Genomic DNA, 13,608 nt, shown 5'->3' on the forward strand with positions numbered 1-13,608 from the left:
CATAGTGTTTCACCATCTACTGTTTGTTATAGTCCGTATATATTATGTCCCATATATTATGCATATATAATTTGTAATACCCAAAAGTATTTACACAGTTCAAGCACCCAATTATTCTATTTATGAATCATTTCTTTCTTAAAATCAATTCCTTTTTGTCCTGCTGTAACCTTTTCTCCTTTTCTCATTAATGGCACTGGCTGGAGTAGAAAGAGAAGGAAGAAGGAAGTCATTTCAGTCAGCTGCTTTTAATTTTTTTCTAATGTGTCTAGTGAGGTTTTTTTAGGTGAGATGGATGAAGCTAACAAACCCACAGATTGTTTTATGATCACTTGTAGATGGTTTTTCCCAATGTGCCATTTATTTCTATGAAAGTTGATAAAGAAGTTTGAACTCCCTTTTTAACTCTATTTTGTCTAAACCTTAATACTCAAAGAGTGCTTTAGAGTGTTATTGGAGTAAGGATTTCAAATGAGATTGTGTGTTTTTCCATCTTTATCACAAGGTGAATTTGGTGAAGTTTGTAGTGGACGTTTGAAACTTCCAGGAAAAAGAGAATTACCTGTGGCAATCAAAACTCTGAAAGTAGGCTATACCGAAAAGCAACGCAGAGATTTCCTGGGTGAAGCAAGTATCATGGGGCAGTTTGATCATCCTAACATCATTCACTTAGAAGGTGTAGTGACCAAAAGTAAGTACAATGTCAAATTATGCATGTGTGTGTGTATCATGAATAACTGGATTTCTTCTACTAGGCCATTATTAATTTCAAATAGAGGGAAAACTAGCCATAATAATGTTATTAACAATCTCTCTAATATTAATAATTGTTCTATATTTTAGTAGATTCTCATCAACGCTGGTCTTTAATGGACCTGAATTTCATTTATTTTTTCAAAACATGTGTATTAACTCAGTTGCTATGAATTCTGTGCCAGAGAAAGTGTATCCAGATAAAAGAAGGAGTAAAAATATCAAATTTTTTTCTCTTGACTCTTTCACTTTTTATCCTAATGAAATGTTAACTTCAGAGTTTTGATTGAGCCACTGAAGTTTAAGGTTTAAAACTATAACCACAGGTGCCCTGCCGCCTTTTAAGCAGTTCTTCATAGCAAATATATTGCTTTTATTCAAAGACTGGAAAATTTCTTGAGACTTATGATTTTGTTAAAACAAATCTAGCTTTTATTCAGAAATATCTAGGATTTTACATCTTTTACATTTTTATTTGTGTCTTATAAATGTGGTTATGTGGTGAACTTCCCAATATAAGGATATCAAATCACTTCTCAGTCATCCCAGAAAGTATTTAAGTGACACATAATGGAGGCCTTTATTTTCTTTTAATCCATTCTTTCTTTGCTGTTTCTCTGTATTCTCATTCCTTCCTTTATCCCTCATACTCTACATACCACTTTCTAAAATCCATCTAAAAACTTTGGCAAGAAACAATTCCTAGACTTTCTTTCAAGCATTTGTTCAATTCCAGTTACTAGTAATCAAGTCTTGAGTTATATATAGGCCAAATATGCATACCAGCAGTGTCTATTCAGTAAATGTTCTCAACCTACTATCAGTTGATTGGATATCTATTTGTACCATTTAGCTTGTAAATATCAAAAACAAAACAACAGCAACAAGAAAAACACAACTTTTCACAATAAAGAAGGACAAAAGAAACAAATCAAAATACTTACCTGGTAAATAACAGATTAATTCCCAACTCATGATTCACCACAATATATCACAGATAAGAATGTAGAAGCCCCTCACGAGTTCTAGAAAGAGACCACAGCCAAAGTATCATGTTGAATTGGTTAAACTTCTGAATCAGACAGTATTGCTGGGAGACTGTTTTTCTCCACTTCTCAAAGAAATACACATCTCCAGTAAGAATGTTCATAGAGGAATGTAGCATAGCAATAAAATAACCTGCAGATTTATGGGTTTCTTCAAAACTTAGATGCGTTTTCTTCCTCCAATTGGGTACATGCCCATACCTTATTTACCCCTTGAAGGCTACCCAAGAAGGGTATGATTGGAGCAAGAAGGACATTCTGAGGTCTTATCAGAACAAAAAATTTCCTAAAGAAAGGTGGGAGGCAGGGACAAGAGAGATGCAAATGAGGGACAAGGAAAACTACATTCTTTGAAAGGAATAAAAGAAATTAAAGCATTTTACAAAAATTATACACTACAATGAATGGTCAGGAATATTTGAAATACGAATATAACATGAAGAAGATGGTCACCACTACAATAAAATGAAATCAGAATTTGAATATGACTATATTCTACCTGAGGGGAAGGACCCTTAACGGACATCAGTGATAGTGTGTGGTGTTAGATACTGTAGGAACAAGAATTATAATAACAATGATTGAGTAAAATTATTTCCTATGCAAGAATGGTATTATCTAATATAAAATATAGTTTTTAATGATAGTCATAGTAATAATATTATGCAAGTATTTTATAAATTTCATGTCTTCTTCTCATCCTTAAATATGGCTGCCAAATTTAACTTCCTCACATAAACTCTGACCATGACTTCCTATTACCCATGGTAAATGTTAAGCTCTATAGGCAGCCAATCTACCCTCTGTAATAACTTAACATGTGATGTTTAGAACAGTGTCAGATCACTCTTACTACAATGAAAGACAGTATTGTATAATGGTCAAGAACATGAACTATGGATCTAGACATGAATCTGATTTTAATTTTGGTTCTGCCATAAACTAGTATGTGGCTTTGCACAAGTTATTTAAACATTCAGCCTTAGTTTCCTCATCAGTGACATGGAGTAAGAATACCTCAGAGTGATGTTGTAAAGATGACATGAATTAATATAGGTAAAGTTTAGAATGGGCATGGCACAGAGTAGGTACTTAATAAATATATAGTTATTGCTTTTCCAATTATCTTTCTTCCTGTGCTCTGAGCTCCTCCCTATCAATTTCATTCTTAGTCCATTTTAATGTACTTGATATCTTGTCTTGCCTACGTTGCCTCTTTCTCTGAAACTTATACCCTCATATTCACAATCTTTTCAGTTCCCTCAAAACCCTATTCAACTTCCATCACCTCCACAAAACAGTCCCTCATCACTTCACTCTGAAGTAACTTCTCCTTCTTTTGAACACTGTGCCTAGGTAAGGATTTTTGCAACTGTCTGTAAGTTTCCTACATGTGTCCAAAACTCTCACTCAAATCTTCCCTCTAATTTTGTCTCTTTTGCATATATATTTTTTAGCTTCTATGTAAAAACAATATTTGCTCCTTGAAGACACACAGATGTCCTAAATATTTATGCAAACCTGTTATGCCTAAACCTAAACCAATCCATCGTCACCATACTTAAACACTTTGAGCCTCAATGGCACACAAGAGGCAGAAAATCATACATACCTTATGAGATTGTTATGCAGATTAAATTAAGATATATTTGTGTGTGTGTCAACAAAATTGCAGGTAATTATAGTAGTGAATAAGTATTTATTTTAATCTGTTTAAGTGAATCCATCAGATACTAGTAAACAACACCCAAAATTATTAGAACCCATATTCACCCACTTTTATAGACCCCTGATTTATTACAGAACTTCTTTTATGTGAATGGGTCCTGACTGAGGCAACTAAACTTCTCATACTAAGACAGCTAAATTTTTCATATATTTTATAGGCACTTGAAACCTTTGTTTTTAGAAGCAATTGTCATTATCAATAGATGATCATATCTAAATTCTGTAAATGCTAGTCTATTAAGAGTAACAGTACTGTGGGTGAGAAGACAAATTTTAAATTTCTAATCTCCTAATGGAGTATTCTATTTTGGATTGCTGCCATGAAGTTACATATATAAGTCAGGCAAATTGTAAATATTTAAAATATTTCTGGGTCTTATTTTTTGTTCCATGTGAATTGAAACTGTATTTTTCCTTCATAAATGTAGCTCTTCATGAATGAACTTAGGAAGTCTTCAACTTGTTTTTAATTTACCATGTTGCAACTCACTTTATTTTTGTCCTTAATTTCATGCTCTCTGATCTGATGCTAATTTATTCAGCAATTATTCTCAACCTGCAGCACACAGATAATGAGACATAAGTGCAACTAAATCTTGCAATTTTTCTGATGAAGCTGAGGTAGGGAGTCTGAAGTAGCACTCCTATGGGTGGTGCCATCACGAACCTTCATCTTTCCTGTATCACTGCCCAATGTGCCAGAAACATGGTCCCTCATTCAAATTCCTTCTGTGACTTATTGTTAAACAAGACACATCATAAATGGAGACATATTCTGGAAAGGCTTCGTGAAAAATGATGTAAAAAACCCATAGGTCCTGGCTTAATTGACTCATTTGCAATGCAAGATGCTTTAATGTAATATACACAGTGCCAGCTTTTACTATTTAAAGAGATTCAGGAATAAAATAAAAAGGGAAAAAAATTGTAATTTTTCCCTTGCAGCGTCCTTAGTTCTTTAAGCTTTATCTTCTTCCATCCATGTAAATCAAAATTGACTAAAGGAATATTTCTACTGAGTCTTAGAAATATTCATAGTTATATTTCTTAATGTAGGATTGTGTACAAATAAACTTAGTTCTTCTGTAAAATTAATAAATTAAAAAAAAGTTAGAGGAACATTAGCTGAATTTCTCCCTATTTCTTTTTCTACGTCTGAGGAGATAGCACATTCAATAACAATTGATTATTTAAATTGTCAGACAATTCTAACCTGTTATATAAATTTGTATTTATCTTTCAAGTATAGCATTTTAGTCTATCTCATAAAGTCACTTTCATTTTACAGGCCCTTATTATATATTATCTGGGTCTATTTCAACAATCTTCAAACTAGTTTTCCTATTTTGGTACTTTCCCACATTAGTCCATTCCATACCTATTGTCCTAAGGTAGATTTTACTAAATCACTGCTTTCTGCTCATGCTTTATCACCAAATAAGCAAACAAATCTAGCAAAATACATATCTTTCGATACTTGACCTGATGTAACTTGGCCATGTCTCCATATTTCACTATTCCCTTTCTTGAAAACTACCTAGTTCTGATTCTACCCCATTGAGATACTTCATTCATCCCTAAAATGTCCTCTCGACTTTCCTCAGCTCTACTTGACCTTCACGTTGAACTTAAATGTGACCTTTTCCGTGAGATCACTGTCATTTATCTTCATTTTTCCTTCTGTCCTCCGTGTCTGCCTGGCTTAGAGTAGGCCCACAATAATGTCTACTGTCTGAGTAAAGGGAAGCTTCCCAGTTCTATATTAGAATACAAGCTGCAAAGAGCAGAAGTTTTTGTTTCGTTTTGTTCACCTATCTGTCCCTACATCAGTGCTCTGCATGTGTGGCATTGCATATATTTGTTGAATGAATGAATTCTCAGCTAGAGACAATCTTATAAGCTCTCGTTGCATTTCTCTGCATTTTGTCATGCTATACGTTATATCATAGTTATCTCTCCACATGTTTTATTGTCCTTGCTACACAATGAGCTTCTTGAAACTGATCTGTTTATAACCCCCCTAGTGTCTATCACAGAACAAGATACATTAGGTTATTTAAAAAAAAAAGATGTGAATGATATTAAATGAGCAAATGACTACACTGCAGTTATGTAAATATTTAAAACTGGTAAGAGTGATAGTTTATATTCTAATTTGAAAACTTTATTTTATGAAACCATGGGTGTTTTAGAAAAAAGTTAAAATTCATATGGAGGAAATTGCATGAGAATCTTTTCAAAAGGTCTTGCATATAACAATTATTGCTGCTACTAGTCATTAACATAACTTTACAAATTTACTAAGCTTAATGCTCTTTATATATTATCTCCTTTAATCTGGACAATAATGCTATCCTGTAGACACTAGCATTTGTTCGTATTTTACAGATGGGAAAAATTAACTTTTAAGAGCTTAAATACCTCATGCAATGTTGTAAAACTAGCATAGGGTAATGCCAGATTTTAAAACAGTTCTGTTTGACAACAAAACCCAAGCTCTTGAATGGTGTACATTACCAACCTCATATTTCATCATTCGCTATACACTTGACCAGAAAAACTTATTTCTTCAAAAGGTATTAATTGATCAATTAACACATGCCTACCTCTGTTAATCAATGGGATACAGAAGAGATTAACAGACCGAGTTCCTACCTTTATGGAGCTTACCTTTGGGTGAAGGAGAAAAACTAAATGAAAAAATTCATTGTAATATATTAAATGGAGAAAATAAAGCTAGGTGAGGAGATTAGGGATTGCTTCTATTGAGGGTTGGTGGTTTCTATTTTATTTAGAGAAAGGCCTCTCTGATAAGGCTTGGATAAAGTGAATGTGTAGGCCTTACCAAAATCTAGGGGCAGAATGTTACAGAAAATAGGACCAGAAGGCTTGAATGGAACTTGCATGGAATGTTCAAGAAACAGCACGAAGGCCAGTGTTGCTTCAATGAATGAATGAGAGGAGTCTGGTAAGATCTTAACTTGGAGATGTAGTAGGAGGATAAAGAGTGCATGAACTCTTTGGTCCCTGCAAAGACCATCTCTCAACCTGAGCTTTGGACCCTTTAGAGCCAATAGAATCTGATTTCTACATTAAGGAGATCAGTCAGGCTGCTGTGTTGACTGTAGATAGTAGGAGCGAGTGTTTACGCAGGCAGCAGTGATGACATTATTCTCATCTCATTTTGGATTAGATCAGGGTAGTGATCTAATAAGATGGAGAATAGTAGTTGAATTCTGTAGATATTTTGAAGGCAATCACAGTAAGGCTTCTTGTGGATTAGAGTTGGAGTGTGAGAATAGGAGATGAGTCAATGATAATTATAAATTATTCGTCCTGAGTACCTCGAAGAAAGGAATTGCCATTTATGGGGAAAAGTCTAGGAGGAGCAAGACTGTGGTTGGTAATCAACATTTCAGTTGTGGACAAGTTACGTTTGAGAGCCCTCTAAGCATCCAATAACATGCTGTGTATAAAGTTGGACTTACCTTTAGTCCTGAGAAGGACTAAACATAATAAACATAATAAAAATGTTTGAAGAATGAGTAGGCTTCAATTTTACATCTTCTGTATCACAAAAAGAAACAAATTCTATTATCCAGTGATAAACCATGATGAAAATAAATAGCTTTAAAACTGAAGTATAAATAAAAGTCGGTTTATTAATTTGATAGTTGTTTTTCTTTGTTAAGACATAGAGAGAGGTTTAATAAATACACATAAAATAATTATTAGATATTTACAAGTGCTCTTCCTGATAAAAATCTAAATTCTACTCATCTGAAAAAAATATAGATCTATAGAAACAGAGATTTACTGGCTCACAGATTGACTATTAGTGAATTAAACATTGTTTTAAAGTTATTTTTATTATTAAGAAAACAAAGCTGTCAGATTTGTTAATTTTTAGATTCCCCACCTTCTCTGAGATGTCTATAATTTCTGACTCATAAGTAAATATCCACCTTCACTAATGTCAGAAAATTCCATTTTTAATTTGAGAAATGAGCACCTAATGAAAAAGTTTGTGTCAATGTAAATATTCTGAGATAAAAGAGGATATTATGGAAAGTTTGCAACTTCTACTTATGGAGACATTTGGTGTTTTCATGTTCCTGTCTCAGGTAAGGTACAAAGACTTTCGAGTTTATCGTTTTTCCCAAAATTAAATTGTATAATTTTATAAATGATTTTCCCTAAAGTGTTAACCAACAAATAAGGACCATAATGGAATTAAATCTATGTACCCCTCTAAGTTCTAATTGCCCCATATTTTGTCCCCTTCTCCTCCTGCTTAATAAACATTATCTATTTCTACTACAAGAGCAGGATCCTATTTTCTGGTTGACCATTAACCATTAATAATTGAATCATGACATTTGAGTTATCCCAAGTATCCCTCTGGGTAAAAATAAAAGTAATTTCAAACACTTGCTATACTTGTATACTTGTATACTAAATGCAATACAACCCAAATAGAATGGCATAGTGAAATAAAACTATAGATATATAAGCATAAGCACAAATTTACTTTAATTATTTACAAGTCTCGTAAAATGTTTCCCAGAGATACCCAGTGACAATTGTTTTCCAGTGAATTATGATGCTTCTAAATCAAATGCTCCCTTATAGCCCTAAGTGGTATCATGTGTTTTTGATGAGCTAATGGTTTCTGAAAAGCAGGTGGTATCAATGCAAATAAAATAATAAGCGCAGCTTTAGCTGCAGCTCTTGTGATGTGTCGTCGTTCAGTATTTCTCAGAATTTAATGGGCCTCTGAGGATATTACTAAAATGCAGAATCTGTTTCAGTAGATCAAATTGGGCGCTGAGTTTTTGCATTTCTAACAAGCTCGCAGGTGTTAGCTATACCACTTGTCAGGGGCCTTGCTCTGAAAAGCAAGGGCAAGATCAACATTCCCGCAAGTTTGTTTTATCCAGCTTTGAGATATCTTATGGAAAAAGATTGAGTTACTGGCTGTAGCATATTCTCTTGTCTCTTGGATTTGTGATGGACATTAGCACCAAAAACTCACATGAGAAAACAAACTCAATTTGTTTTATTGTGGTAAAAAGACCCCACACATTTTGTCCTCTTAATTTTTTTTTTCCTTTTTTTGAGGAAGATTAGCCCTGAGCTAACATCTGCCACCCATCCTCCTCTTTTTGCTGAGGAAGATTGGCCCTGAGCTAACATCTGTGCCCATCTTCCTCCATTTTATATGTGGGACCTCTGCCACAGCATGGCTTGACATGCAGTGCCTAGGTCTGTGCCCGGGATCTGAACTGGCAAACCCCAGGGTGCAAAAGCAGAGCACATGAACTTAAATGCTGTGCCACCAGGTTTGCCCCATCCTCTTAAATTTTTGAGTGTACAGTACAGTATTGTTAATTATAAGCACAATGTTGTGTAGTTGAGCTCTAGAGCTTTTTCATCTTGCATAACTCAAACTTTATACCCATTGAACGGCAACTTCTCCTTTCTCCCTCTTCCCAGCCACTGGCAACCACCTTTCTACTTTCTGTTTCTATGGGTTTGAGTACTTTAGATACCTCATGTAAGTAGAATCCAAGACCATTTCACTATAGAACACTTTGGAACACTCGGAGCATATATAGGTAATAGTCATATGTAAGAATATATTATTTGTTGAGAGAAGCTGAATTCCCACCCAATGTGCCATCAACGGTTGAATAGTTTGGTATAACATAGTCATGATTACCAAGCTCATCTTAACACAAAAAAGTAAACATTTGTGAGATTTTAAAGGAAAACTTAAAAAAGATATTTTGAAATTATAGGCATCATATGATGGAGGAAAGCAAAACACTTTTACAGTCAGATGGACATAAATGTGATTCCCAACTTTGCTTCTTATATGAAGTGCATTAGTCAACTCCGGTAATATGCTGAATCTTTTTAAGCCTCACATTCTTTCTCTGAAAAATGTCTTTTGTAATATCACTGTTATAGAATTTCAATAACAGTTAAAAATAACATTGTGCCTTGTAAAGAGTAGGCACTCAATGAATCAATAAATTGTAATTCTTTGGTGATTATCCATACCAAATGATGAACTATGAGGTTGGTGAATCCCACAAACAATGTTTCTATTGCTACTTAGACTCGGCCTGGGCTGGGAGCTCATAAATAATATAAAGTAATATAAAAACTCTAGTCTGTGATTAAAATCGTGTTTTGACATGCTTTATGAGCTCTTTTTATATAGATTTTTGATAATATGCTTTCAAAATTATTGGCAGATCTACTCTTTGTGTGTACTTCAAGCTGGATAATGGAAAAAGATTTATACAGTTTTATTGAATTTACCAGGGTTAGAGTAAGCCACGTTAATTATTGCTATGTCATTCTTGCAGGCTAGCAGGAACTGAGACAAAACATAAGCCAAACTAAATATAATTAGCATTAAAATGAGTCAAGCATGAAAAATAATCGAATGGGTCCTGAAGTGTCTTATTCGTGTCAACAAAAGGAGATCATACTTGTTTGCAAACATTCATTTTAATTGCTTTTCACCCATTTTCTGAAATATGAGAGGTGTTTTAGATGCCTATCATATTTCTCAAATAACATTTTTGTTATTGACATTACAACCAACACTGTCATAAATAATTAATCTGACTTTTAAAACTAGGTGATGAAAGCTAAAAAGATCTTACAGGATGAATACCAGGTGCCCATGTCCCTAAAAAATAATCATTTTTTTCTTTCCAAATGTATATTATTCAATGTCAATAAGTTTTTGGTCAGTTCATTCCCTTTAGAGCATAAATTCTTTCTTCTAAGTTTAGTGAATTTGAGTTGAATTTAAGGAACAAATTTACCCAACAAAGAGATATTTTTACATGGGGATTCTATCTAATTTCTGTTCAGTAGGCCTTGAGTAACCAGTAGTAAGTATTTACCTCTGACCGGTAACTGTGAGAAGAGAGTCCAAAAAATTAGAGGATAGACAGGAAGAAGAAATTCTTGAAAAAGAGAGAAGGAAACTGAAAGTTCTGTAAGTAATAATAGAGGGAAGTTGCTGTGATCATGAAGCACTGAGGGCAGAGTAGGTAATGATAGACTTAGATTAGTGTTTCCCTTTGATGGACAAGGCATCTGCTCACGTGGTATGAGCTGAAAGGTGCCAATGAGGGAAAATGAAGAGTGTATTCCCTGGATATCTGCTGGAGTTCAGCTTTTCCAATTCCAATATACTATGACAACTCCCTCAGTGGATTTCTATAGGTGAGAGCTAAAGTCAGAGGAAAAGAGCTACACAGACAGGAAGGATTCTTGGAATCGTAGGCTGATTCCAGAAATTGTAGGCTTCCTTCTAGTTTGATGGGGGCTGATGTTCCACAAGCACATACTCTTTTTGGTCTTATTAGCTATAAATTTGTTGAAATACTTCTATACTGTTTGGTAAAAAGCTGATGCCAGAGTTATCCATGTATCTCCTTTATATGCCTGGTTAGCTTCACCCCCGAGTACTTCTGGATTCCTGAAATCAGGTAAACGAAGTGGTGATGTCTGGTACAGCAGGACAGTCCAAGATATACTAGCATTATGGCTGGTGTAACTTGTGACATGTAGGTACCTGTGCCAAAGCAATGATCAAATATTTTGGCTATCATCCTTGGGGAAGTATATCAGTTCTGGACTTTTGAAATAAAAAGGGCTTCGACAATATAAAAGGCTAAAACGGACTCTGAAATGTGAGATTGGAACCCAAAGCAGAATTTTACCTATTTTAGAATTTATCTGAGATCCATTAAAATGAGTGTGGCAGGATCATTAAAATTAAGTTAAATTGGAAGCATTGCTCTATGCGTGAACTTCAAATACAATTACACTAAGGAGGAAAAACATTTATAATCAGGGGGCTGGCCCCGTGGCCAAGTGGTTAAGTTCGCGCGCTCCGCTGCAGGCAGCCCAGTGTTTCGTTGGTTCGAATCCTGGGCGCGGACACAGCACTGCTCATCAGACCATGCTGAGGCAGCGTCCCACATGCCACAACTAGAAGGACCCACAACGAAATATACAACTATGTACCGGGGGGCTTTGGGGAGAAAAAGGAGAAAAATAAAATCTTTAAAAAAAAAAAAAAACATTTATAATCAATTTTTCTGTTGTTCCGTCAGAGCCTTTCACAAATCCAATATGAACCATTCTTTTTTCTTTTTTTTTCACTCAAATATTCCATTTCCAGGCAGCTTTAAAATCAGTATTCCCCATCTCATCTCCTGTCACTTCCTGATTTACAAAGCAAAAATCCAGGGCTCTAGCTGTATTTGAACTTGATGGGCTCTTTCATGACAAGATCCGTTGGCACATGCTGCCTCTTCTTCCTGGAATATCTGTCACCTTTTATTACATCAGTGACCCTTTCAGTCTTCAAAGTTCATATCAAATGGCATCTCCAAAGCATATTCCCTGCACATGTGATGTTTCACCCAATGTAGGCATCTACAAACATATGCCAAATGGATTGTTTTAGACAAACTTCTTTTATAACTTCTATAATCTTCAAAGAGGAGGAGAGAAATGTGCCTGCTTTTATAATATGCATGTCACATTCTGTTAAGAGTATTGCTTCAAAAGTATTTTAACAGAAGATAATTATCTGAGTGAGAAATTAGACTGTCCTACCTTATTATTCGAAACAGAGTTTTAAGTGATTTCAGACTGAAAAATCCTTTTACTTCCTAGTTATTTCTTTTTCATATGTAATTGTCTAACTTTCTATATCTCTGTTTACACTTCTGGATAATGTATGAATAAATTTGCAGATTCTTATCATATGACTTGAATTAATCACTTCTTAAGTAAAATATAGATGCCCTTCTGGAAAATGTTATTAAGTTAATTATAATGCATTTCATGATTGTCTAGGCCTTGTTTCCCTTCATAATAAAGAAGTTAGTTAATGGATGTATAAGATAGTAATTTTGTGATCATAAGGTCTCCTTTTACTTCAAATAGTTTAAATTAACATTTAAATTGTATGTAGTATACTTTTATTAAAGAATAAAGGTGCTTATTTAAAATATAGTGAGGTTAATGTGGAATGATAAAACTGACAATCATGTTTTAGGCGTTTTCTCGTATAACAGGGATTTTTGTTCTTATATTTTTCATCTTGTATCACAGACTTATTATATACAAAGAACTATCATTTTATGGGAGATAAAATATGATCTATTCTCTTAGCCAACTTACATCTAGCAAGGAAGTTAACCCACAGATATGAAGTTGATTAAATCTGTAAAACAGTAATACATAGCAAATTCTAAGTGGTAGGCACTATGCCAAATGCCTTGGATAACCGTATGACTTGGTGGACACTAACAACAACTCATGAGGCAGGTGCCATTAATTTCCTAATTTTACAGATGAGAAAACTCAGGCACAGAGATAATAACTGATTTGCCCAAGAACACATGATAGTAAGTGATTGATATGGGATTCAAAGCCAAGCAACGTGGCTCCCGAATCTATCCAGCTAAGCTCTAGGCTACGATTCTATATCAGAGGAGGAGGATCCCTTCCCTTAAAAATGATGATTGTAAGAGAAGTTTCCAGAAAGCAAGAGAAATTAGAACAACACTTTGAAGAATGAAACGGTTTGGATTAATAGAGATTGTAAATGTGTGGCAGAGAGGGAAAAGGGAGGTAGCCACAAGGAAAGGTGTTACAAGAACACAGAAATAGAGTTAGGAAAATACAACATATATTCAAAGGACCATAAACAAGGCAGTTAGACTGGATAGGAGTTTTTATTTAGAGTTGTGAGAAAGATGAATATGTTTCCAGTGCTTTGCTAGATATTATTTGGCACATTATATCATTACTTCTATTAAAATATAATTCATCTTGAAACTCAGTTTTTACATAAATTGATTTTGATATTGACAATTGTGTATTTCTTTATCTGTTAAATGTCAATCTATCATTATTATGATGATACTTTTTTCTCACTGACACTACCCGTTACACTAAGATATCATCATGTCAGGAATTTACTTGTTGCTTAAAGATGATGTTTTTTTAATGAATGTATATAATTCAGACTCTA

General features: G+C 34.3%; 1 protein-coding gene across 12 annotated transcripts in view; it reads left to right on the plus strand.

Moving 5' to 3' along the window:
* Nucleotides 1–13,608, plus strand: part of EPHA5 (EPH receptor A5) — a 330,879-nt gene that overhangs the window by 287,060 nt on the left and 30,211 nt on the right. For all 12 annotated transcript variants that reach the window (XM_070612814.1, XM_070612810.1, XM_070612816.1 and 9 more), the window contains one exon: nt 506–691. In XM_070612814.1, the coding sequence (XP_070468915.1) occupies nt 506–691 (186 nt within the window). The remainder of the gene's footprint in view (nt 1–505; nt 692–13,608) is intronic.

This window comes from Equus przewalskii, chromosome 3 (assembly GCF_037783145.1).
Source record: "Equus przewalskii isolate Varuska chromosome 3, EquPr2, whole genome shotgun sequence".
NCBI classification, from domain to species: Eukaryota; Metazoa; Chordata; class Mammalia; order Perissodactyla; family Equidae; genus Equus; species Equus przewalskii.